Here is a 27,803-nt window from a genome sequence, read left to right as displayed (position 1 = left end):
AAATTTTGAACAGAGAATATTTCCAGGGAGAAACTTTGTTGACCATACTGTAGACTGGCTTTTATAATTATAGCCTGCTTTGTATTGCTCCTTTATGTATATACTACTATATAAGTATTCAGCTATGTTCTGACCTAGCTTGGCACCATTCTAAAGTGTCTGACTTTCTATCCCCAGACCATTAGTTTGAACATACCTTTCCTTGTGATAGGACCTCAGTATTATAAAGTTTTTCAGTATTGGGCTTGATGTTTGAAAATCTTCGTGTATCACCACCGTGAATTTCATATTAGAAACAATTACTTAATCTTCACCTATTTTTTTTTTTTCCTACCAGCAATGCAGACTAGATTCACAGTACTAAGTTGATCCAAAAGTTACCCAGAGGTTGGACTGTTTAAAGTTTTAGGTTGGATATGGGATGTGCATATTTACCTCCAAAATTATAAGGAACCCTGAGCATTAGTTCTCTCTAATCTCTCCTCTGCTCTGAAAAAAGAACCACACTGATGGATGTTTGGAAATTGAGAGATCCTGAGGACTGCTATACAGAGTTAGGATTTCAAACATGATTCATATGTATTAGGTCTAAGATCTTTTTCTAAAATTAGAACTTTATGTCCATCAAATAGCTTGTTCTTGAAAGTGTATAATTCTGTTTTATTCAGTGTGGTTTATGCAGTGGGGAATGTGTGCAGTCTCCAGTCATTAACTGTTTATATGACTAGTTTGAAATTCTCATTCCCTGTGGCTTCAGATTCATTGTATTCAGTTGTCTTGTTATATATCACTTTGGAAATAGCTTAATCTTATTTTTTCAGAACCTGTTTAACTGCATTAGAATGACAGGACTCTCCATTTTCTCCTTTGGCTTGTACTGAGTAGTAAATAAATGAGGACTGATGAGAGCATGAGCTTGAAGAAATTCAGCATTGATTCCTCTCTCCATCATATCGTATAGAGAACCATAATAGCAGAGTTTACTCCAAAACTGTGGAAATTGTGCTTTCCATCCTTTTATGTGAATAAACTGTTGAAAAACTTTTCCTGTTATTTCAGGTATTCATCTCTGGCATGTAAACTCAGCTTTTTCATGGTTTAGAGAAACTTTTAAATTCTGTACATGGCAGTTTAGGTCCTAGAGGTTGCTATGATATGTGCAACTAATGAAATTCCTGGTTTTGGTTGCTAGGTTTCAGGCCGGCTGTATTTGCCCTGCATGCAGCATGCATAAAAAATCCCTGCTTTAACGGTTATTGAGATTTGATTTATTTTTATTTCCGTCCCTTCAGCTTTCAAAGCTGTTTTTGTCTTCTGGCTCTCTTCTCTACTTATGGAATGTCTGTTTCTTCTGCTGTTGGCCACTCATCCCTTTTCTTTCTCTTCTGATTTCCTTTTTGGTTCATGGCTTCTCAGCTCTCAGGGCAAGTAGTTTAGTTCATAACCATTTTCTGCTAAGAATGATACTGCTTTCCTTCGGCTCAGCAAATTGGCTAGTCTTTGATTGGTCTGTGTATTTCCCTTGATGGTTACTGATACACTGATCTCTTTTTGTCAAAGAAGATAATCTTGACCAAAAAAAAAAAAAAAAAAAAATTTTTTTTTTTTTTTTTTTGACAGTTCTTCATTTTTTGGCACCTTCAGAGCACTAATCTACTTCTTGATAAAGAGACCTCATTGAGGGAAAAAAATCCTTTAAAAAATCATCACGGCCAGGGAATAAGTCCTGGGACATTGCTTGTGTTCTTATTAAAAGCAGCTTAACGAAATAGATCCCACTGGTCAAATGACTTTTTGTGGCAAAAAGAGTACCCCAAAGTAGATCCATATTCTGTGACATTTCTAAACTCCTGTTCTAGACGTCTGCAACATACTGTGGGAATATCAAATGCATATGATGTAATAAATTATAATTTATATTTATAAAAAATAAAATTTAGTTAAAGATAATTGTGGATAGATTTTAAGTGTGGAACTGTGAGACCCTTTAAGCAGTCATTTCCTTTTGGATAGCAGCACCTTAGGTGCCATCTTCATTACAGGTGGTAATTCTTTTCCCTGAGTTTATAATACAGAGGAAAATGTCATGCTTCTTAAAGTATCATTTTAGCAAAGTGATTAAGAGGCAAAGGTTAACAGTTCAAACCCACGCAGTGACACTGCAGGAGAAAAAGACCTGTAAAATTTCTAGAAAACCCGATGGGGCAGTTCTACTCTGTTTCTGCTCTGTCACGTGGGGTCACTGTGAGTCAGAATGGACCCGACAGCACCTGACAACAACACTTACGTAATTAGAGATAAATAGAATGCTTAGAACATAGCCATGCCAAAGCCAAACTCCTTTCAGGCAGTCTTCTGCAACTGAGAAGAACTGGTGGCTTTACATTTCCTTTATACTTCTACTTTTCAACTTTATTTCAGCTTGTGTGTGTGTGTGGTGGATGACCAGAATTTAAAGAAAAAATATGCAAATGTACGAAGTCATTCCTTTGGCAAAAGAAAATTCCTTCCACTGTCTTATATTAGCTTCAGCCAAGAAAATGAGGTCCCATTTGTTACTAATATATTTGAAATATTAGAAGACCACCCTGTTGTGTGAAAGGCTCCCTTGTTAAAATGTAAATATGTGTAAAATTGTAATAAAATTTTGTACCTAGATATTTAAAAACAAAAACCTACCTCATGATAATTTCCCACCACAAATCCCGTATTCAACTATGACATACCTTACTGTGGCCATCCTTATTTCATTCGCTTTCTTTTCTGCTCTGTAAAGGCAAAGAAAGGTATTTCTAGAGTAATACATATTTCATCGATTCTGTCATAACTGAAGGTAGAATTTTTCTCTTTACTGAGATTTTCCTGTGCTTGTTGGGTGTGAGGCAGTTTGCAAGACTAAGAGAGATACCCTTAAGTCTGGTTTGGGAGTTACTGGCTTACGTCTGATGAGCTTTATAAAAATTCTGTCATACCTACTGAATCAGGATCTGTGAAACTGAGGCCTTGGAATTTGTATTTTTAACCAGATCTTCAGGTGGTTTCTTTTATGACCAGCTTAGGGATTAGGAATTATTACTGAACCACAGAGTAAATACGGTGAATCTTGCTTTATTATTATTTAACTTTGTTTAAAGATGGGTGGGTTAAGTCAATTAAAATTTTTTATATCAGAGTAAATAGTTCAGTATGACGGAGTAGCATATATGTATAAATTCTTAAACATCAGACTTGTGCTTGCTTTGAGCTACCTTGGGTTATGCATTACAGATTCCTGAGGATATATGAATTTAGCTATTCAGATGCTTACATAAATATGTTTAGGAAACACTACTGTTGGAATATTTGAATTACTAGGGCAAAGGAAGGGAATAATAGTTTTATTGTCTCATAAAACAGTGCTGAGGCAAGATGGAGAAGGGAAAAACATTGTTAGAAACATTAAGCAAAAGGAAAGGTGGAGAAAAACAGCGAGTAATTGGGAGACTTATTCAATCTTTGTTTTTTCCGTCTAGGCACATAGTTATTCGCTGCTTAATAAGTAATGATTTTGTGCTCATCATAATGGGTATATGAGCTTAGAGGCAGTGGAATATGTAGCAGTAATGTCCTTTTGTGTAGAAGCACCTTAGGTGCTAGCGTTGTTACAGGTGGTAGGTGTATTCCTGTTACTTATAATTCATACTGTCTCAAGATTGAATACTCTTGTTTAAAATTTTATTGTATTTGATTTTTATATGCAGAGAGCAATGGGTAGAATTTGAAAAAAGTCTCGTACATGTAGTTGTCTTTCACTAGTTTAAAACTATGTAGTAATTTAGAAAATTTTAAAGGGAATTTGTCTAAAATAGCTGAAATATGAAATAGATATTCTGGAGGTTTCTCCTCCCCCCAAATGGTTATTTATATAGCAAAACCAATACTTGTTGAGTTAACGAGAAAAAACAACAAGCAGTTGTTTACCTTGTTCCTGGCACTGTGTTTCTTTTTTTTTGTTGTTCTTAAAAATCAGTACTTATATGTGGAGAAAATTTAAGTTTTTTGTGATCTAGACTATTTGAGTGTTAATGGAATTTTATTCTTTCTTAGGTCATGTTTACTGGTGAAAATATTCCTGTTCATCCTCATGTTTATAGCAATGGTCATATCTGTTTATCCATTCTAACAGAAGACTGGTCCCCAGCGCTCTCAGTCCAATCAGTTTGTCTTAGCATTATTAGCATGCTTTCCAGCTGCAAAGAAAAGGTAGGACTTTTCTGAATTATTCCAGGTAATATTTCTTCTTTCAGTTTAGGTAGATAAACTATTTTAATGTATAATTAATTTTATTTGAAGGAAAGACATCATTTTTATTATAAAATTATAGAGCATGTTGTATTTAGTAATAATTTGGAAAATTATTTTGAAAATCTTTCACTCACAAAAGAAGATTTAAATGTTAAATGGGCTAGAAGTCCGTCTTACTGTTTTATATTTCTTGAACAGAGTATTTGTGCAGATGTTCTTAAATAATCTGAATTTTATCTCTGTAAGCATACACAAGGCAAAAGTGTACAAGCTACTGTTGTTTCTAGATTTCACAGTAGAAAGCTCGAGGAACATGCATCATAGCTCCCTTCTTTGCTGGCTCCCACTTAATAAGCTGCTCTTAGGGGATTACCCAGGAACCAGAGCTTTCCTATGGTAATGATTAGGTTGAAGGAGGAAGGGCCAGTTTAGGAGCAGAGTTTTAAGGACTCTTTCATCTGTTTTCCTTTACTACTCCATAGATTCTGTTGGGCGGGGGGCGGGGTGAAGACCAGAAAGAGAAACCACGTGAGTTATGTAGATTTAGAATACTCTTTAAAGTCGTCTGAATTCTCTTTATGCATTTCTGGCTCTATGTTATTCCTGCTTGAGGGTTGTTAGGTGCCATCAAGTCGTTTCTGACTCATAGTGACCCTATGTGCAACAAAACGAAACACTGCCCAGCACTGTGCCATCCTCACAGTCGTTGTTACTTTATTTAACTTGAGGGTTAGTGTAGCATAATATTCATGTGTTTCTATATTTTTAAATTCTCTCTTCTCTATGAGGGCTTTCTTTTTTTTTTTAATTGGTAATATTTTTTTCAAATTGCATTTTTTTGTTAAATTTAAAAAACTTTTTAAAAGCTTTATTGTACTTTAGATGAGGGATTACAGAGCAAACTAGCTTCTCATTAAACAACTAATACACATATTGTTCAGTGGCATTGGTTGCCAGCTCCATGACATGTCAACACTCCCCCCTTCTCAACCTTAGTTTCCCCATTACCGGCTTTCCTGTCCCCTCCTGCCTTCTTGTCCTTGCCCCTGGGCTGGTGTGCCCATTGAATCTCATTTTGTTTTATGGGCATGTCTAATCTTTGACTGAAGGGTGAACCTCAGGAGTGACTTCATTACTGAGCTGTAGAAATGTCCGAGAGCCATACTCTTGGGGTTTCTCCAGTCTCTGTCAGACCAGTAAGTCTGGTCTTTTTCTTTTTTTATTTTGAGTTAGAATTTTGTTCTACATTTTTCTTCAGCTCTGTCTGGGACCTTTTATTGTGATCTCTGTCAATGCAGTCGGTGATGGTAGCTGGGCACCATCTGGTTGTACTGGACTCGGTCTGGCGGAGGCTGTGGTAGTTGTGGTCCGTTTGTCCTTTGGGCTAATCGTTCCCTGTGTCTTTGGTTTTCTTCATTATCCTTTGCTCCCGAAGAGGTGAGATCAGTGGAGTATCTTAGATGGCTGCCCCCAATCTTTGAAGACCCCAGACACTCTTCATCAAAGTAGAATGTAGGACATTTTCTTTATAAACTATGTTATGCCAGTTGAGCTAGATGTTCCCAGAGACTATGGTCCCCAGAGCCCACTATGAGGGTTTCCTTTTGAGTTCTGTTTAAAGGAGAAACAAATTTACCTTAGAGATTAGAGAATTGTCTCTTTTTTTTTTTTTAAGTTTTTCTTTGTTCTTCAGATTGAACTAGTTGATACTTTTATATTAAATTAGTACTTAGAGAACATTTAAGATAGTAAGTAGTTCATTTTAAAATGGTAGGTTATCTAGCGTCTGAAACACTCTAAGCTGCTGCTTCCCAGAGTGGTTTCTTGGGACCTTTGCTTTATAGAGGTTTCTTGGTGTTAGGTTTAAAAAAGATTTGTTCAAATAAGCATGGCAAATGCTGGGTTAAATTGTATTTATTTGCTGCTTCAGTGCCTTCTCTCCATTCCCCCAACACACACTTTTAAACTTTAAGGTGTAGGGCAGAGCTGTTTGTGTTTACAAGGGTTTCTGTATTCCTGCTGTGTTTAATGACTACAGAAAGGTGAGAAAGTAACAGTAGGATTTAATAAGAGAAGTTACTAGAGGTGAATGCAAGTGAAGCCTGCACATAGCTGTTGCCTTTGCCTTATGATTATTGACTTCTGTTTACATTTAAATGTAATGATTTACTCTTAAAAGCTAGAGAACTATGTTCTGTACATCCTTTCATCCTTTGCTAACCCTCATCATTCCACTCACATTCTAGTTGTCTGCTACTAGTGGCTCTTGCATACTTAGTATAAGACTAATCATTCCATTTAAATTATTGGTATGCTGTGTTTTTAATAGAATTGTCGTATGTTTAACCATGATGATACTTTCAGAATTCTGGCAGATTAGTTCTGTGAAATAGGGTTGAAAATTAGGTACCTGCTATGTGCTGTTGTTTACTGTGTTAACTGCTAGGTTATAAAAATGAAGAGGAGGTTTTTCTTTGACCTTAAGGGATCTAGCTCTAACTAAACTTTAAGAAGGCCTTAAAATGTCCACCTAACGTTCTACTATTAAAACAGGTAAATTATATTCTGTGGCAGACATGGTTCTATGCGTTTCACTTTAATAGTTGACTCTCTTTGAATATGAACTTTAATTTTTACTATGGGATTTGGGGACTTGTATTTAGTCGTAACTCTTTCATTCTATTTTACTTTTTTATGATGAAGAATGGTTTTCTAAGGTGAAGGCATTTAAATTCAGTATGTCAATAGATTAAAGGTATTTTTAATGTTGATACAAGAAGGCTTTCGGCAATCAACCCTTTATTCTCAGTGCCCTTGTAATGAACTTGTCCAGTTTTTCCAGCTTGTATTCCGTACCTAAAACAACTTTTTTCTTTTAAGACCCATCTATCTCTGATCACTTAGCAGTTTGGTTATACTCTTGATTTAAGCAAATAGAGTGAGCTGTGTTTACTTTCTTAAATATTTATCTTTTGATGGCTGTTTTCCAGTGGTTCTTGGGTTCTAATCAATATGTAGATAAAATGAGTTTATGAAATTACTTTTTATAGTAGTAGCAATTTATTCCACTTGTCCACAGGTTATGACTTTTCAGGACAAGTAACAGAGAGGAGCATCTTTCTATTCTTTGCAATAGGCATCTAGTTTCATAATATTGATTTTTCAGGAATTTTTTCAAGTTGTTGCTAGGTGCCATTGCGTCAATTTTCAGCCCCACGTGACAGAGTAGAACTGCCCCGTGGGGTTTTCAAGGCTGTAATCTTTATGGGAGCAGATTGTCAGATCTTTCTCTCGTGGAACCACTGAGTGGGTTTGAGCCACCAACCTTTTGTTAACAGCTGAGTGCTTAACCATTGTGCCACCAGGTCTCATTTCTCAAATTGTATCGGTAAGTTAATCTTGGAGTAGTTGTTTTAATTTCTTGTTCTCTAATGTTCTCTTTTATTAAATTACTAATAATGACTCACAAGGACATTATGAGAATCAATCTAGGTGATAGTTTTCTACATGATTTTTAGAAATGCCAAGTGGACTGCCTGTTCCTTTGGTTTACCATTCGGCTCACCATTAGTTTCTGGTTGGACCTTCCTTAAATGATGTCTTAACAAATACACTGCTTTTGGTTAGTCTCGAATAGAAGAAAGCTCCCAGTTTCTTACCTTCATTAGCTTGGCTAAACAGAGTTGATTAAGTCTGAAAAGAAAACTTGACTAGTCACTAAAAAATATTTAAGTATATGAATAATCAAGTTATTAGTCAGAATGGTCCTGAAAAGAGGCAAAAAGAAGACTATATCTAATATCTGTTAGATATTATTTATAAACTTGTCCTCAGTAAATTTAACATAAATTTTTACATGTTTCCCAAATCTTTGTAAAGGGTTACATATGTCTTGTGTTCTAGTCACTTTTTTTTTTAATTAACTTTTATTGAGCTTCAAGTGAACATTTACAAATCAAGTCAGACTGTCACATATAAGTTTATATACACCTTACTCCGCACTCCCACTTGCTCTCCCCCAATGAGTCAGCCCTTCCAGTCTCTCCTTTCGTGTCTAGTCACTTTTTCAGAAAAATTGTCCACGTTCAGCATTGTTGACAACACCGTATCTGATGTAGCTGCCTTGCAGAGCTGCTGCCATGTTTTTCATTTATGCTAATCAGAGCATATGAATTGCAGAAATGCCAATATATGTATTTCCCCTCCTTTCCTCTTATATATCATTTGGAAACTGAGTCCTTTCATCTGTTCTTAATGATACCCTCTCAGAATAAAATAATAATCCTTTATCAAACCAAACCCAGTGCCGTCGAGTCGATTCCGACTCATAGTGACCCTATAGGATAGAGTAGAACTGCCCATAGAGTTTCCAAGGAGCGCCTGGCAGATTTGAACTTCCGACCCTTTGGTTAGCAGCCGTAGCGCTTAACCACTACACCACCAGGGTTTCCAAGAATCCTTTATAGAGGTTTATAAATTTCTCAGACAAACCTAGTCAGGTAAAATTTTGTTTTAATTATTTCATAAAAGTAACTATTTCTAGGAAGGAGCAAGATAAATGAAAACAAAATTATTTACAATTTGATGCTGCCACTTTTGGTTGATAGCCATTCTCTAGTGATCTCACTGAAACCCAGCCACACACATATACCCCTATATTTGAACAATTTAGGTATCAAGAGTCTATACATTTCTTGGAATGTATTTTAGTTTTTAGCCTTTCCTTTATGTCATCAGCTTTTATATTGTTTTCATATGTATTCTCTTAATAATTTTGCTTAAGCTTTTATTAAACCTACCTCCTTCCTTATCTTTTCTACTTTACAACTTCTTAATTTATCTATTTAAACTCTTTTTGGTTTCAGAGACGACCACCAGATAATTCTTTTTATGTTCGAACATGTAACAAGAATCCAAAGAAAACAAAGTGGTGGTATCATGGTAAGTAGTTTTAATTTGGAATGATAACTTTTTAACTTTTTCATTTGAAAGGTTGTATTTCTGTTTGCTAAGACTTGGGAAAAAGACGTGAAGATATAATTGGTGTTATGTTTTCTTAATATGGAGAAGATTCTTTAAAATAGTTAAATGTTATATGGATAAATTAGACTGGATTTTTAATAGGGAAACGATAGCCATTATACAGATAAAATCTGAAAATGCTTTAATATTTGGAGATAATCATTTTGTTATTAAAAAGAAATCATTAATTTGTAGATCAAATTAGAACTAACTATTGGGAAACTTGTTATCTGAAGTAAAAGTTTTAATGCCTTGTGTACTCATTTAGTTCTGGTACTATTCACAGTACAAGGAAAAGATCACATTAAATTAGAGGTGGCCCTTCAAGTTAAAGAAAGCTGTTTTTATTTTAATAGTTAACCCTTAAAAACTTTGAGGTTCTGCTGATTGTAGCTTTATGAATACAATGCTCTAATTTTAAATATCTAACCTTGTTGCAGGGGTGATGATAGCTTTATAATTTAGAGCTGCTGACAGTAATTTCTAAAATGACTGTATTATCCCAAAAAGATACTTGAAGGAAAACAAAAACTTTATATTCTACACAATGCAGTCTTAGAAATGAATTAAGAAAAACCATCCCATCTGACTTTGTACATATATGAGCATTTCTTTCATTTCCCTTTTTTATCCTAATAAATTAAAATTGGCAAAACTCATTAATAGGAGTGTGGCCTTTCCCCTTTATCCTTCTGTCCAATGTGAAACCTGAAAACTCACTTAAATTGAGTGAATTAAAAAAATTTTTTTTAAATTATGAAAGTTCTCTGAAGTGTTAGGATAAAAGACCAGAGTCACTGCAATACCACTATCCCAGCTGTTACAAGTTAGAAAATATAGTGAAAAGAAAACACCATTCCTGAGAACCACAGAAATATGAAAACTTGGAATAACCTTGGGAAACACAGTTCATCTGTAAGAAGAAAATGATAATACTTTATTCAGAGCAATGAGAAAACATATTATGGTGAAAAGTGTTATAAAAAATGCATGTTCTTTACAAATTATAGCTTTAATATTAGTGAAAATCCGGTGGAATTGTGGAAGGTGGATGCTTGAAAAGTTCATTAAAAAAAAAATAGCAGGTGAAAAAAGCAAATTTTTGAATTATGAAGGGTCATTAATTTACCAGACACTGAAACATATTAATGCAAAAATAGATCATTGAGTAGAATTACTCTTACCCACCCCCTGGCAGCTAACAACAGTCCTAGTTGTACATAAGACTTGAGTTTGGTAAATAAGGCATCATAAATCAGTGAGAAGGGGAAAGATTTTTTAGTAAGTAATCCTAACAGAAAATTGCTAATCACTTTGGGAAAGAAATAAATTTAAATTTTTACCTCATATAAACTATTTCCTGTGGATTGAGTTAAATTTGTTTTAAAATCCAGCAATAGAAAAACTATAAGAAAAAAGTTGAATATCAGTTCTCTGGAGGAAAAAGGAATTTCTGAATCGCAAATTAAATACTTCTATGGAAATTTAAAACCTTCAGAAGAAGCACCAAAAAACCTCAAAGAACACTCAATGCAAAGTTAAAAAAAAAAAGTATTTACAGCTTATTAAAAATAAAGATCATGAGTAAAAGTTATTTAAGAATAAATACAATAGCATAGACAAAAAAGTTCAACTCATTAAAAGAATTATAAATTTAAGATTTTAAAACTTGATTACACCTACTCACTTATTGACTATCTTCTTATCCAACATTTTGTATTTATGACAATAGTAAAAAAAAATCTACCATTGGACTATTTTGCACATTAGTGACATGTGTCTGGCAGTAACGAACACCCAGATGTGTGGTGAGAGTGACGCTGGCTGTGATGGTTAAGGTTATGTGTTAACTTGGCTGGGTCATGATTCTCAGTGGTTTGGGAGTTATGTAATGATGTAATCTGGCAGTAATGTAATGACCCATTTTTATGATCTGATGTGGTCATCCTCCATTTTCGCATAACGACCTGGTCTTTGAAACCTAACCATGTCAATAAGTGAAGAGTTGTTGTGTTGAATTAACAGAGTTCTATAAAATGAATGGAATGCTGGAGAGTGAAAGAATAAAGCAGTATTTTCATACTTGCTGCTGGTATGGAAACCCTGGTGGCGTAGTGGAGAGCTATGGCTGCTAACCAAAATATCGGCAGTTTGAATCCAGCAGGTGCTCCTCAGAAACCCTGTGGGCAGTTCTACTCTGTCCAATAGGGTCATTATGAGTGGGGATCGACTCGACAGCAGTGGGTGTGGTGTTTTTGGTTTTTGGTGGTGTGACAAGGTAGTATAATTCTTATAGAGAACAATTTAACAATATTTAAGAAGTTTAAATTTCAAGATCAAGCTCTTCGTCTCAGTTATTAAACTTCTGAGAGTCCATCCTAAGAAAATAATTTTTAGCACAAGAAAAGTTTTATGCAGGATATATTCAGTGGAACGTTATGTATAATATACACTCCATCCTTGTTCTGCCATTCTAATCGTTGCCTCTACGTGTGTTATTTGCCTGGAATGAACACACTTCCACTGCACGTGCACCCACCCACCCTATACCTCCCTCTTTTGGGGAACTCTTTCACCAAAGCCTTGTTGATTACTCCCTATTTTGAGGAACCTACTGAACTTCATTACTGTGCTTGGAATGCTAGTTTTGTTTTAGTTTTTTAAAATATACCCAGATAATTCCAGTGTAGTTGGTCATTTGGGAACTAGTACTTCAGGGATTCTTAGGTAATCCAGCTTAAGGAATTCTTTCTGGGCATTGAGAAAAAAATCCTACTTTAATGAAGTGACCCCCTACTTCAGTTTACGTTGCTGACTTTTCATTCTTCTTCCATCCTTTCGCGTTTTAGGACCAGGCACTAAGCCATCTCTTAACCCTCTGTGCCTTTACAAAGAAAACTTTTAACTAACATTCATTGAGTGTCTCAGATCACGTTTAACTTGGTATGCTAAGTTCCCATATTCATCAAGATTAGCATGTTTATGTATATGTAATAACAACCTTTTCTCTCAGCCTGTTCCACACCACAGTTAGAGTATATTCCTATTTTCTTCCCATCTTTACTCTGGAGCAGAGAGATTTCAAAAAGATAATTAGGTTTCAGGTCCTTCTAATGTTGTCTCGTATAGTTGAAAGTATTTATGAGAAGTCTTTTGTCTCAGAATACTTTGAGTATTTCTTATGACCAGCTTTGAGAGGAAAAAAGGGGAGAAAGATAACATAGTGAAATTAGAAATATAAAAATTAATTCTCTAAAACAAAGCAAAATGCATTAAAGTTATTTTCCAGAGTTATAGTTTATATCTGTTCCTGAAAAAAATCCGTATTTCGTAACAGAAGTAGAAAAGACTTTTTATTAGTTTGGAGACAGGTAAACTCCAACTTAGCCAATAAGTGGCAGTGTTGTATGCTGTCAAGTTAATTGCTCCTCATAGTGACCCTGTGTGACAGAGTAGAACTACCCCATACAGTTTTCTAGGCTATACTCTTTATAGGAGCAGATTGCCAGTTCTTTTCTCCGAAGAGCTGCTGGTGGGTTAGCAACTGAGTGCTTAACCATTGCACCACCTGGGCTCCTTAGCCAGTAAGTATCAAAGCAAAATAGGCCTAACCAAAATAGGTTCATGAGTTCTGTACAACCCACCTCAGTATACCAATGAACTGAGGACTTAACCCCTGATTCAAGGCTAGAATCTTAAGAGACAGGTCTGCGTTCAGTTCAGTGCATAAATGAATGAGTGATTCAGGCCTCAAAGTTGTGTGTCACACAACAGCCGTAATAATTGTTTTTAGAAAAGATACAAAATAGACATTATTAGTTACTCATGAGACTGTAAAAATAATTCAGTTAAGTAACTAGAATCCATTATAATATGATCCATCTATTTCCTGGGGTCAGTGTTTAAGCATATACAATTTAGTTTCATAAATAATTGCCTTCCTTAAAGGAGAGTGCAGATCAGTTCAAAACAAAATAGAACAGTGGTTCCTAAAGCATTCTTTTTAAGATGGTAGAGAATTATAGACCATAGCTTAAGGCTTTTATCAAGTATTGGCTAAAGAAACCTAGGCTTATTGGAAATAAGTTGGCATAGGGTTTAGATGGCATGTCCTATAAACTGAAAATCTGTAATTTTGGAAGGAGTAGAGGGTTATCTTTAAAAAAAAAAAAACAAACATTGACTACATTCTGGTTATATTCACCTGGACAATTCTTAGAGAATTACAAGGATTGTGAGAGGACAGAAGCATTAAATTCTCAGATTTACTTTATCAGAGTCCATTTCTTCCTGTCTGTAGTTGCTATCAATAGATTTAGCCAAATTAGTTGCGAACCTTTTAGGGTTACTATAAAACCATTTTCTAAATTCCTGAGTCCAAACTTTTTCTCACTCTAATGTTTTGCCTTCTATTTCCTGCTGGATCAGATCTTTCTTGAATGGGTTCATCAAAGAAAAACTTAAGTTCCCTAAACTCCTGAGAGACAAAACTGTAAAGATTTATTTCTGTCCTTCTTGGAGATAGCATCCAACTTAATAACTACTGACCTATTACCGTGTTCACTTTCTTCTAGTCTTTCTATCCCCTGGAAATATCCAGGCAGATGTTTTCCATTGTAATGTGATGGTTCTTATACTCTGGAGAAAACTAAATGACCATGTTCTAATACAGTTTTCTCATTCATGTTTCCCAGAAGCCCAGTGAAGTTAAGCCATGGTAGATGTCACCTCTTTGGAACTGGTAATTTTTGTATATCTGAGACTGTAATTTTTAGGAGGGTCATTTGTAGTTCCAGAAAATTTAAATTGTTACTATGAGATTTTTTTTCCCAAGAAGCCTTGCTACAAATACTTTTCTGTCTTTATCTGATTCTTCAGCCGAGATTAAATATATTGTTTTCTTTCACTACCTTTTATAGACCTATCTTTGTCTTGACCCGAGATGGGTTTACTCCAACAAAAACTTAATTTTTTTGATGAGCCAGCTTTTGTATCCAACAATTCTCTTTACCTAGTTAGCAAACTGTGTTCCTTCTGCTAACAAGTGGATTTTTTGCTTCTTAGGATTATGACCCTCTCGTTTAGGGAAAGAATGGACATGGCTTTGGCTTGTACCTGTCAGTGCACTTAAGTATTTGCTTATAGACTCTTGATTGTATATTGCCAATTAAAGAGTATTTCATTTCAGTTACTTGTAATTCTGCAAGTTATTGTGGGTCTAGCTATTAAAGATAATTAGACTTCATCTTTAGAACTTATGTAGTAAGCTTGCTCTCCAAAGATAGGATGTTTAAGACAGGTAGTGTTGTATCAGTTATGGGGTAAATTTCTTAGAACACCTGTTTCAAGATAGGAATTGAGCTATGCAGAATAACTTCACATGGATTTCCATAATTGTGTTGGTGGTTGTTAGCACATTCTGTAAAAGTCTATTGTACTGAAAACCTTCCAGCGTTAGTAACCTGAAAAAGATATATTTATGATTAAAAGAAAAAACTTGTTGCTGTCGAGTTAATTCCACTCATGGTGACCCTATGTGTGTCAAAGTAGAAGCGCATTCCATAGGGTTTTCAATGGCTGTAATCTTATAGAAGTAAATCACCAGCCATTTCTTCCCCCAGTGTGGCTGGGTAGATTCAAACCACCAACCTTTCGGTTAGTCAAAAACCAAAAAAAAAAAAAAAAAAACCAAACCCGTTGCCGTGGAGTTGATTCCAACTCATAGCAACCCTATAGGACAGAGTAGAAATGCCCCATGTGGTTTCCAAGGAGCGCCTGGTGGATTCAAACCACTGACCTTTTGGTTAGCAGCTGTAGCTCTTAACCATTATGCTACCAGGGTTTCCTTTTGGTTAGTAGCCAAGTGCAAACTGATTGTCCACTCAAGAACCCTTATTTATGGTACCACCTATCAAAGATGGTGTATCTTTGGAGATACAAGCTTATTGGTGGCTAACTAAGTAATACTATGTTCAAATCTAATTTTATCTGCCACCTTTTTTTTTGTATACATTGCTGGTGGTATCATCCTAATATTTTTATCCCCAGTAGTTTGACACATTATATTCTATTTGGTAGAGTTTAATGCCATCTTTAAGCTTAGAGATTTCACAATTATGAAGTATGACTAGTTTTAATATTAATTTCAGGAGCCCTATTGTTAAAAAAAATACTCTATTGGAGAAATGACTATTTTAAGAAGCCTCTTCATATTCCTAAGTTGGTTTTTACACGTGTGACAAATATACCATCTCTATTCCAAGTTCCACAGTAACTTAAACAGATTCTTCCACTTGAGATTTATACTATAAACAGTCTACTTGTTTTCTTCTTAAAAGTATTCTTACTAATTTCATTAAAGGATAAAAAAATTTTTTTTATGAATTAGATACGATTTTTTTTTTTAATTTAGTTTCATTTTACTTTTTAGATCACGCTTAAGTTATAAATCTTGTTGCCATTGAGTCAGTTCCTACTCAAAGAGACCCTGTTGGACAGACTAGAACTGCCCATAGGGTTTTCAAGGAGTGGCTGGTAGATTTGAACTGCAGACCTTTTGGTCAGCAGCTGTAGCTCTTAGCCACTGTGCCACCCATAAGGTATGGAATCATGGAATATTCTACTGGTTTGCCCAGTATAGGGGTCAGATATACTAGTTTTTAGCTCTTACTGAGTTTTTATGGGTAAGAATTTTATTAGCAATATATCGATTCTGGCATGGAATAGTTTGTAAAATATTTTCAGTTTCCTCCTTAAGAGCTTTGACAATTCTTGGGTAGTTGTCACCAGTCTTACTTTTTCCTGAAGAATAATCAGTCCTCAAAAGAAATCCTTTAGATAATGTTTTATAAACCAAATTTTGTAAAATAAGCCATGAACCCAAAGTTTTCTGTGTTACATAAATATTATGTGCTGAGGCCTACCAGAAGATAGTAAACAATTCTGTGTTTTTTTTTTTTAATGACCTCCTTTGCATATGTATCTATTCATGCTGAAAACTTAATTTCTAATGGGAAATTAATAACATTTACTTTTTATTGGTTGATTTGGAGATTGTACTTCATTGGCAAAGAGTTACTTCCTTCATAGTATAAAGATTTGACCTGTATTATGCTGTATGTCATTGTTAAATAGTATGGCAGAGTTCACCAGGAAAATCTATTTTCTGTCTCATTGTAATTTTAAATTGCTACCCATAAACTTATTCTTTTAAGATTGATAAATCTTGAATATGTTCTGACCGATCATTACAGATTTTGAAATACCTGAGTATTCTATTTTGTCTGTCTATAAAAACAAACAAGACCTCCCACGCAAAAAAAGTTAAAAAAAAAAAAAAGCTTTGTGGGTTTTCATAGTCATTTGTTTTAAATAGAACTAACATACTAATTAATAGTACATCATTTTAAGGTTTGCGTTAGCTGCCATTTCCCTGAAAGAATAAAACTTGATTCATTTGTTACTGTATAGTATAATTGAACACAAATTGGAGTTGTTATTTGCAGGCGTCGGGGGAGGCGCGTGAGATATGTAAACTAACTTGTAGATTTAACTTATGCATGCTTGACTTTTTAATTATCTTTTTTTCCCTTTTCTTAAAGATGATACTTGTTGATGCCACTGTTATCATCCTCCTAGCAGAAGATAGTCCTACTGAGAAAATGAGCACTTTGATCATTCAGTCTTTGAACTTTAACCTTTGACTGGAAGTGACCTATAGGCAATGAAGACTACTTCCTTTTACTGCATTTTTACTCGTGTGCATTCTGGGCGCATGTTGATCGCTGGTTCAGTCCAGGCAACTGACATGCTTTTGTTAGTCATACAGTATTAATGCAGGTGTCAGGAAATGTCAGATATAATTCCATTTTTTATTTTTATTTTTTTAAGCTTTTGGAAAAGTTCCAGGTCCTCACGTATTGTGCAATAACAGCGACTTTCTTGGCGGTTTGGGGACGTTCATTGCCGGCAATGGACGTTGTAAAAGGAAAAGTTTTCACTTACTCCTGCCACCAAATGATTAATGCATGATAAGGGCCTATGAAATGAACTTATTGATTATAATGGGATTATAAATAAAGTGAGGGATCCAACATCACTTTGAAAGTCACCCCAACTGTTTATATTTGGATTCTATGCACTGTGATTCTATGGTTAGCAGCATGAATTAACATGCGTCTTAAAGGACTGTAATGAAAGATCATTGCATATTTATTGAATTGTTTATATCTGCTGTCAAATTGTTTTGACATGGAAGGTTTTCAAGTAGCATTGGCAGAGAGGTACAATACGTTATCCCTATGGTGAAAATAAACTCATTTGTTGTATATAGTTCCTTGAATCTCTAAAGTAAAGGTATGAGTAATATAGGGTATGAATGGTTTAATCAAGGCTTTATTTTGGAAGTTAAAAAAAATGGCAGTGATGATTGAATTGCTGCAGTCCATAATTTGGGCTTGTAATTTGTACATCGAAGATTTTTCCAAGTAGATTACACTCTGTTACTTCCTGCTAGCCATCAGCATGAGCCCTACTGCCTAAACACTATTTCATTTATTTATGTTTGAAAATCCATAAGCATTTTTATTTGCAATCTCGTTTCTTTTGTTAAGTTTTAAGTCAAGTTTGAATGTTACAATACTTTAATTGAAAACTTTTGTCAACTTTTTTTCTTGTAAATTTTCTTTACTTGTAAGTATCATCTTGTCCTTCAATCCTGTACCATAAAATAAGAAATACATTTTTGACAGAGGCTTAATGTTTTAACAAAAGAGTGTGGACATTTTTATTTTAAAATTTAGGCAAAGGTACACTATAAAATGGTATTTTGCTTATTTGTCTCACATAATCATACATTTTTTCCTGATGGGATTTGTTCTGTTTAGTTTTTTTGTTGTCGTTATTGTCATTTAAAAGACTTTGCTTATAGCTAGATAAAATTTTTCTATAGGAAAAAATTTGTTGGAAGGTCCTAAGTATTCTCAGTACTAAGTAATTTAATGATACTGCAACTAGGTTCTCTTTTTAAGAAGCAGTTAATGTATTTTATAAATTACCTTTTCACATATGCAAAATCTGTTTCTACTACAATGTTATTTTTACTAATGCCTTATTGTTGAGCTCTTTTTGAAATATCCTGTGGTGAATATATGAATCAATTTGGGCTTAAAAATAAAGCTAATTGAAAGATTCAAAATATGTACCCCAGCAAAACTATCCGACAAATAATTGGCAAAGAGTATTTTAAAAATATTGTTTTTAATCTCTGTATAGATGACATTTTATAGCTTTGTACATGTTAACTAAGGGCGTATAATTTTACACTCTAAAAAGTATAATTGCTGAACTCAGGGGTGGGTAGACTTAAAAAATACGTCTGCTGTAGAAATAACTTGAAAACAAACAAACCATGTCCGGCCACCAAATTGTGGGCACTGTTTATAAAAGTACTAGTTAACAACTACCACTTTTTAAAAATTATTCCCGTTTTTGTTCTATCTTGACTAGATACATACGAGTTCTCACAGCAGTCTCTATCAGCCGTATTAGTTGGCCTGTTTAACCAAGACAGAAAATGGTTTTTGGAATGCTTTGAACTACTCTTAGTTTTTGACCACTTTTTAATATGAAATTTGCAGTTGTAAATTATGTATTTTCATATTTTACATAATTGCTCTAAACTACTGATTGATTTGATCATTTTTCGGGGGGGGGGTGTCTCTCCAGACTGCTGGTCCTCTTACTAAAATCACTTTATAAAGAAATGACCTGTGACATTTATTCACCAAAGCAATTAATATACCAGGTCAGAGATTAAAAATGCTCTACTATAGATTAATAGGTCACATATAGACTCAATTGAGTTTTTTAAAATAAGAATGACAGTATTTTAACATACCTCTCTTTACATACAAAAACAGATACCGTAAAATAGATATATGAAGCAGAGGAAAGTAACAGAAAACCAAATAATTTTGGTACATTTTTATGGTTTAAAGAAAAGAAAATAAGATGAAACATCCTAAATGTAGGAATGCCAACCATTCAAAAATTGTAATCAGACAAAACTTCATTCACTAATCCCTTTGAATTTAGGAATTACTGAATACTCTTTTGCACTTAGATTTAATCATTAAATTAATTTTAAGTATAAGTTACATTGTTAAAAGATATAAGAAGTTTACCTGAATCATTGCTCTAGAAAGGGCAATTAATTGCTTTGTAATAAGAAGAATGTTTTCTGTAATGTGTTGTTCTCTGACAACCAGAATACGAAGAAAATGTACATAGGAACACACTATTTCCCTTTTCCCTGCATCCCCTCCGTGGGGCACTATTTGCTGCATAGACCTACAGAATTATACTTTCGTATTTAGAATATTATGTACTCTCTTCCTTTTTATTTATTTATTTATTTATTTTAGGCCATTCTTCTGTTTGCCAAATTCTTTTAAGACAGTGATACATTCAATTCCTTATTTATGCATGCTTAGATCATGAACTTGGTGCCCTTTCAAAAAAAGAAGATGTCAACTTAGGTATTAACGCTATAGATTTTAAAGGGAGGTTGGATTTAGTTATTTTTCGTTTTTTTTTAAATAATATGTTTTATGGCTGTTCGCTTAAGGAATTAATATTCACCTCTAAAGAACTTACTTGTATAGTTTCTTATTTTATCTAGCACGGTAATAAAGCATTTTTAATCCCCAGAAGAAAATGCTGAAAATAGCTTTTGTGTAGTCAACAGTTCAACTGGAGAAAGATCTTAAGCCTTGTTGTTTGGACTAGGTATTTAAGTATTTGGTATAAAGTAACTAGAAAGCTTATTACTTTTTCCCTTCTGAAATTTCAAATATATGCAGGAAAATATACATCATTAGATTCCTTTGGTGGATAATAATTTCTTCAGATTCTATAAGTTATCTGGTGACTGCTTAATTTGTTTCCAGATTGCATCAAAGATGAATTGACAAATAATGGAAATGAGTAGTGATAATGGAAATGGTATGTAACTACGTATTTGTTTCCAGTAATCAAGTTTTATTTTTTAAAAAGCCTATTGTTTTTGAAAATTGAGATACTTTAAAACTTGTTAAAACTTCTTGCAAAAAAATAGAAGGGGAGGTACTGTGTGTTCAAAATTTTTTTAAATAAAGAATTCAGTGTCACTAGTTCTAAGCCTTTATGGTTACTGTTGCATATCTTTCTTGGTCTCACTTGAAGTTCTTTTTGTACATATTTAGCTGAATGCTTAAATTTACATTCATGTTTAATTTTGTGTATAAGCTGGTTTTCGAGAACTGAGGCTTAACCATACTTTTCTGAGAATTCGTTGTTAGGAAAATTAGCTACTATACTCTTCTGTGTTCCGCTAATGCCTTTAATGCCTTTGTGGATTGCGATCTGTGAAGAAGGTGTTTTGAGTCTGTACCAAGCGATTCCGATCCTCTTTGCAGTCGTCGAGGTTTTTTTTTGTTTGTTGTTGTTTTGAGGTTTGTCTCCTTGCTTGCTTGCTTTATTTATTTATTTGCCCTTTCTTGTTGTCTCTTCTCAGATGTCAATGTATTAGTCTTCAGCAGTTTTCCTCTCTGACTTCTAATCTAAATTATTCTTTATTTTTGAGGCAGGGAATCCAGAGAAGGAAGATTGTGAGAATTGCATTGCAAATTAAAAACAAAAGCACAGAACTCCACTTCCTACAAATACAGTACATGGGGTTTCTGATACCGAATTGTACGTCATCAGTTGATGGCTAAGTTTGGCTAATAATTGACTTGATAAATGGGCTGTTAACTAATTTAGTTCTTAAATACTGAAATTAATGGAACTTTATTTTATTTTTACAAGGGGTAGTAATGTCCCAAAAAGGAGCTCTGGAGGCACAGTGGTGAAGCGCTTGGCTGCTAACAGAAAGGTCAGCGTTCTAAACCACCAACTGCTTTGCAGGAGAAAGATGTTGGAGTCTGCTTCCGTAAATATTTATAGCCTTGAAAGCCCTATGGGATAGTTCTACTCTGTCCTATAGGGTTGCTATGACTCAGAATCGAACCGCTGACGATGGATTAATCTCCCAAAGCCTAATTATTGCCCAGATAAATTAGTTTTGGTAAAGTGTTTTGTCATTTAAATTTTCTAGCCATTTTCAGATGTTGAACATTAAAAGAAATGATTTGTGAGAAACTTTCACTTTCTCAGAATATATTGTATATTAATTTAAAGACAGGTTTATACATATCATTATAAATAGAGGCTGATGGAATATAAACATATTCCTCAGACTTAGTTCTCTGTCCTTGAAGTTGAAGTCATAATTCACTGGGGAATCTATTATCCTAATAAAAAAAAATAAAAATAAAGTAAAATAATTTTTTTTTTTTATCCTAATAAGTGAGGTGTTAATTGTAATTTCAATTTTCAAATGTTAGCATTGGGTCTGATATTTGGTGATGAATCTCCAGGATGATTACATGAATATTTTTTTGTGAAAAAATCTGGAGCTATTTGATACATGGATGGAATGTCTGAATAGAAGCTGGTGTACCTTAATATACCTCGAGAACTCTAATTTTACAAGTTGAGTGCGTAGTTAGTTACTGGGAAAAGGAGATTCAGGTCTTGTTCTGTTTCTTGGCACACATTGTCTGGGTTTTGAGAAAGGGTTGCCCCTATAATAATTTGAAGCAGGTTTTTCAATGGCAAGAGCATGATTTCAAACTTTACTGGGCTTTGACTTATTGTTACATCACTTGTCAGATTTTCTGGCATATGGAAAGACAGAATAATCTTGTCTGTCTTTTAAAGCCTGAAACAGGACTCCTAAGGAGTTTGTCATACCATGAAAATGCAAGCCTCTTTAGTTAACCACAGTTTGTTTATAGAAATGCAGCTTAATTGTCAGGCCAGCGGTAAAGTAATTATTTGAATGGATCGTTAGGTTAATTATCTAGTAGGCAAGAATTAAGTGCATGGTCAAGGCAAAATGAATTGTTTTTGGTTGATACCATTTTTCTCTCGATATTCAGGAATACATATTGTGCATTTTATTAATATTTATACTTATGGATTTGAATAGGGTGGATGTATATATTTTATAAATTCAGCTTGTAAAATGTGTACAGCTACAACTTTTTAAATAGAGTATAAATGTTGAAATTGAGACAAACCTATATGTTTACATATTTTTAAATATATGTATCAGACTTTTGTTAGTTGAATATAAATTGCTTTGTTTGCTTTATGGAATTCCTTAAATTTTAATAATAAAGCAGTTGTCATTTGTTATTTTTTGTAGACTTGAATACTAAATTGTATAGATTTTTAATTTAAACCACTTTGTAGTTTCTGATAATGTAAACATTAATTTATCTTTACAAAAGACTGATTTTTAAAGGATTATGGCATCAGTAAAATGTCCATTTCCAAAATGAGTGCAACAGATTGAAGATAATCACTAAAGCCATTTGTTTATAACAGATCATCTTAATAGTGTGGGTAGTTTATTGTAGTGGTTCATCATGCTTTAATTAAATAAATAGTGATTTAAGAACGGGAATTTTCAGTGAAGGTGGAAATTGAATCCTGGCCACTTGATTAGAGTTACCCTGAATCTGGTGTTACTGAGCTTCAAACTGAGCAATTAATAACAAGGACTATACTGTAAAGGACTTCTGGATGCCTGAGTATACAGATGGATACCTGACTGACTTAAGTTGGTGGCTCCTGAAGCTATGAGAAGAGAGAAGGGGAAATCTCTGCGTCTCAGTCATTCCTTGCAGGAAAAAATCCAATATAGTCTTCTGGTGTTCTAAGTTCTCTCTTCCACAGGGGATCTACTTACCCCAGAAGCACCTTACTTCTCATTGGGGCAGCCATACTGCTGTAAAACTTTCTGACCTCAACAAGTTGTATCTGCATCCCTAAACAACTAGATAAGTAGCTGATCAAGTAAATGCAAGACCCATCTTTCTTGACACTTTGATGGCACTCTCTTCCTTTATCATAATGCTTAAAATAAATTCTGTCTTCCAAAGTAGTTATTTTCTCCACTAGTTGTAAGCTACTTGTGAATAAGTGATTTTGTTTAAGTCCTCGCTATATTCCTTAGTACTTTCATGTTACCTAACACATAGCAAAATGAAACATCAGCTGAATTGAAGGGTCAGATGTCACGGCTGAGGCCTTTCTGTGCTTGTATGGTAAGGCCACAGTCGTTACATATCTGTACTTTTGGGAACTCCTGTCAGTGACATTTCTTAATTGCTTATAGGATTTCTTTTTAATGTTTGCTTGAATACAAGATATTTATATAAATGGGAGTAGCTGAGTGCCTTGTTTAGTGGAGTATGGGAATATTTTACTAAGGAAAGTTGGAATAAGAAACACAGGTAGAAAATATATCCTCAGGCAAGGACGTAATGTGGATGGATATATCCTGCAAAAAAGAAAACTCAACGTTAAAAAATTTTACCCATCTCTGCTCTTACCCAACAAAAGCATGTATCTCTTATCTTTCATAATTAATTCCTGTCCAACTTAATTATCCAAATGAAAGATCTGATACTATTTTCTAGTCAGCTGTCACTGTTTTTGTCTTTACTTCCAGTTGATTCTGTCTTTAAAACGTTTCTGAAATTTCTCCCTTCTTTTCGAGTTCCCCAGCCATTATGACCTCACAACACTGGTCCTGGTGTTGCAGGTGCCTCGTCAGTCATCCACACACCACCTTGTTCCATAAGTAGTAGTAATACAAAACTGTATTGTACTTTGACAATGTTCTTTCCTATTACTGGAATGTTCATCACCCGCTTTTCTAGCTGAAAGGTCCAATTCAAATGTAGCTATAAATGTTACCATACTTTTCCCATCTCCTATCTCCCCTCCTTACCAGTCATCTTTCCTGAGCTCTAACAATAGGGGAAATATCTGTTGTGTTTGTGTCCCCAGCACATAGCACCTAGCATATAGACTTTTAATAAATGTTTGTTGACTTAACATGATTGTACTTGTATTTTTATCCTAGCTTTTTCAAAGAAGGAAACCCTGGTGGCGTAGTGGTGAAGAGCTATATGGCTGCTAACCAAAAGGTTGGCAGTTTGAATCCACCGGGCGCTCCTTGAAAATTCTATGGGGCAGTTCTACTCTGTTTTATAGGGTCACTATAAGTCAGAATCGCCTCGAAAGCAGTGGGTTTGGTGGGGTTTTTTTGTTTTCCAAAGAAACTTACACTATTTATTCAGATGCTGGATATTGTGAAACCTATATCCAAACCACCATCTGAGTGAAATGTGATAACAGAATACCCTATGTTTTCAGTCCCAGAGAGTTTGAGAGAATTATTTTTAATTATTAATCATTCTTCATTGGTGTTTGCCTTCTTTCTCATATCCTTATTTTACTTCTGAGGTAAATTGCATGCCTTGAATGTATTCACTGATTAAGAATAATGTTTAAATACATCTCAGGAGTTGTGAGATCATAAAGGTAAACCTGAAACTCATTAAAGTTAAAAACTGACATTAAGCAAATACTGAGCACCCCGTATGCCCAGCAGGATGGCAGATAAGAGAAGGCATGTACAGGTAGTCCCCAGGTTACAGCAGGGTCCCATTCCGACAGCTCCATCATAAGTCACTTCTGACATAAGTCAATTATCCCTTTTTTTGCTTTCATTATTGCCTTTTATTATCAGTATCTTTATAAATCCATCTTCAAATGTCTGAGATTGATCATATTACCAAATTACATGCTGCAATACTGTATGTAGTACATATTACTAATGATAAGTGAAATGTACAGGAAACAAAGACCAGACGGTCCTGTAAGTGCAGTTTGTGGTAACTAATGCATCATAAGTCGAGAACTACCTGTGTCTTCAAGGGTCCTATTTAATAAGGGAGATAATACATAGAAAATATGCAGTATAAACAGTGGTAAGGGTCCAAGAAGTGCAGATAAATGGGTTTTCTAACCACAGAAATGAATTGTTTGCAGAAAATACTGTTATGACTCAAAAATTTGGAAACTTGGGTTCCAGGCAAATACAAAAACCTTATGACAAGTGCTTGTGTGAAGATAGCAAGAAGGATGGTGTCGCTGGTTCAGAGTGAATCAGGAAGCAGGGGAGTTAGGAATAAAAGCCAGGGGCTGGGTGATGTAGGGCCTTGTCAGTTGGTAAAATTTAGATGGTCACTTCTTTTCCCACTAGTGGAGAGGGGAGCCCAGCACTCAAAAGTTGCTTTTATCTTCGGGGCATTTATCACTTGAGAGGAAATACCTGTGAAACTGAGCCACTGATTTAGCAGCATCATGGGGAAAGTTGTCCAGGAAGCAAAGCCAACAACGAAGTGTCTGAACCAGTACCCTAATAACATCCCACTCATCAAAAAAAATAAAGCTGGAACCTAAAAGGGCTGTATCTTCAGAGTACAAGTCAACTGAGCAAACCAGCCCTGATTCAGATTTGTACCCTAGGGCCTGATCACCTATGTCCTTTGTGGTTCAGAGAATGTCAAGCCTTGCAATTGGATTAAGGTGTAGTTTCAGACTTGCAGTGCTTTCAGGAGATGACTTGTAGGAGCAAATGAGAATCTAGAGGAAAATATCTTCATAGGTCTCAAGTTATTCCTACAAAAGATTATTTCAAAGCAGTGAGTAACACACAAAGGTGATCACATTCTAGGAAATAAGACACCATGGATAGAAACATCTGGATGAATGACACCAAAATTTTGATTCCCTTGCCTCCTTTGAAATTGAGCTTGTAGAAGTGGCCCATACCTCCTTATAAAAAGCTAAAACCCTCCTCTGCAAAAAGACGCATCTGGCACCTTCCTCAGGATCTACCTTCACATCGCCTCCTAGCTGTCAGGCCAAAAAGTAGGTTTAAGTCACAGCATACCCTGCTGGGACCTGCGAAGCCTAATACGGAAGGTGAGGGGCTATACTTTAAAAGTAGCTGCAAAATATTATCCAGCATGTGCCTGCAGAAACTGAGTGTTGGGACTGAATTTTGTAGGTGTTTGGTCAAAGGTGTTGGAGCATGAACCTGGATAAGGAAGAGTTCATTGCCTTGGGAACATTCTCTTGGGAACTGTGATTTAACACCCTGCAAAGCACCCCAGGCTATGATGCAGACTCCCTACTAGGATGGATCTTAGACTCCTAAAGGGAAAATGGGCAGTGCTGAGCTAAATTTAAATGTCTGAATTGCCACTGTAGATGGAGGAAGAGGAGAAAAGTCTCAAAAAAGTGGTAAAGACTAGAGTGGATGTTATGTGAGGTCAGAAGACACCAGAGGATTATGTTCCCATGGTAGGGTCCAGAGGGCAACTGTCCTCAAGGCCACTAGTAAGGTGCTAGTGAAATGAGCTTAAGATCGACTGATTAGCTGTAGAGTTTCAGGAGAGGAAGAAGTCCTACTAGAGCAGTGGTTAAGTGCTTGGCTGCTAACCAAAAGGTCAGCAGTTTGAACCCACCAGCCAGCCACTCAGAGGGAGAAAGATGTGGCAGTCTGTTTCCGTAAGATTACAGCCTTGGAAACCGTATGGGGCAGTTCTACTCTGTTCTGTAGGGTCACTATGAGTCAGAATTGACAGGTATGGATAATGAGATGGACACTAGAATCATTAAGAAGTTCAATGATGGCTGCTCTCTGCAGGCCAAGGTGTTGGTAGGAAAGGCTCTGCCAAAACTTAGATCAGTGTTAGCAATTATGGAGCCCCAAAACAACGTACAACAGGTGGGTGATGCATAATCACTGGAAGTCAGGGGCTTCGGTTATTGTAGAGTCCTGGAGATGGCTATCAGCATTCCAGAGGGGCAAAAATAGAGGCAGCCAATGAAGATACTGCTCACTATAAGTAATCCAAAGAAAACAAGGATGATTGAACAGGAGGCTGAGGGGAGTGGTTGCCTTGCCTCAATAAAATTCCACAGTGTGCCACATTTCCAGACCTCTAACAGTGCTTATACCCAGAGCCCATTGAAGAGGTAGCCCAGTCCTCAGAGGAAGAATCCTGCAATACCATGGCAAGTATATACTATAACATTTCCCCAAGTCCCCCAAAGGGCCATACAAGTGTTTACTCAGGTGATTATACAGTGAAGAAAGGGGAATACTCGGGTGTTTTGAGAACTCTTGAACACAGGAGACCTGAAGGGTCATCATGGCTCCCCTGTTAGAGTGGGGCAAATGGGACCCAGACAGTAAACAGGGTCTTGAGCAACATTCAAGGAACCCTGGTGGCACAGTGGTTAAGTGCTCGGCTGCTAACCAAAAGGTGAGCGGTTCAAACCTACCAGCTGCTCCTTGGAAGAAAGATACGGTGGTCCTCTTCTGTAAAGATTACAGCCTTGGAAACCCAATGGGGCAGTGCTACGTTGTCCTATACGGTTGCTATGAGTCCGAATCAACTCCACAGCAACAGTTTTGGTACGTGGCAACATTTTTCTTACTGTGGGTCTACTGGGTCTGTGGCCTGACTCTGTTTTTTTTTTCC

At 35.4% G+C, this 27,803-nt stretch overlaps 1 protein-coding gene across 8 annotated transcripts in view; it reads left to right on the top strand.

The window, feature by feature from the left end:
- Positions 1–27,803, top strand: part of UBE2W (ubiquitin conjugating enzyme E2 W) — a 76,469-nt gene that overhangs the window by 41,150 nt on the left and 7,516 nt on the right. For 6 of the 8 annotated variants that reach the window (XM_064267845.1, XM_064267846.1, XM_064267847.1 and 3 more), the window contains 2 exons: positions 4,087–4,242; positions 9,150–9,225. In XM_064267845.1, coding sequence (XP_064123915.1) covers positions 4,087–4,242; positions 9,150–9,225 — 232 coding nt within the window. Of the gene's footprint in view, positions 1–4,086; positions 4,243–9,149; positions 9,226–14,000; positions 15,000–16,907; positions 18,296–27,803 lie in introns of those variants that run through there. The other 2 variants (XM_010588354.3, XM_064267849.1) reach the window with 2 other exon arrangements.

The sequence above is a fragment of the Loxodonta africana genome, chromosome 14, assembly GCF_030014295.1.
Source record: "Loxodonta africana isolate mLoxAfr1 chromosome 14, mLoxAfr1.hap2, whole genome shotgun sequence".
In the NCBI taxonomy this organism is placed as follows: Eukaryota; Metazoa; Chordata; class Mammalia; order Proboscidea; family Elephantidae; genus Loxodonta; species Loxodonta africana.
The sequence above is the reverse complement of the archived record's forward strand: the minus strand, read 5'-3'. Positions and strand labels throughout refer to the sequence as shown.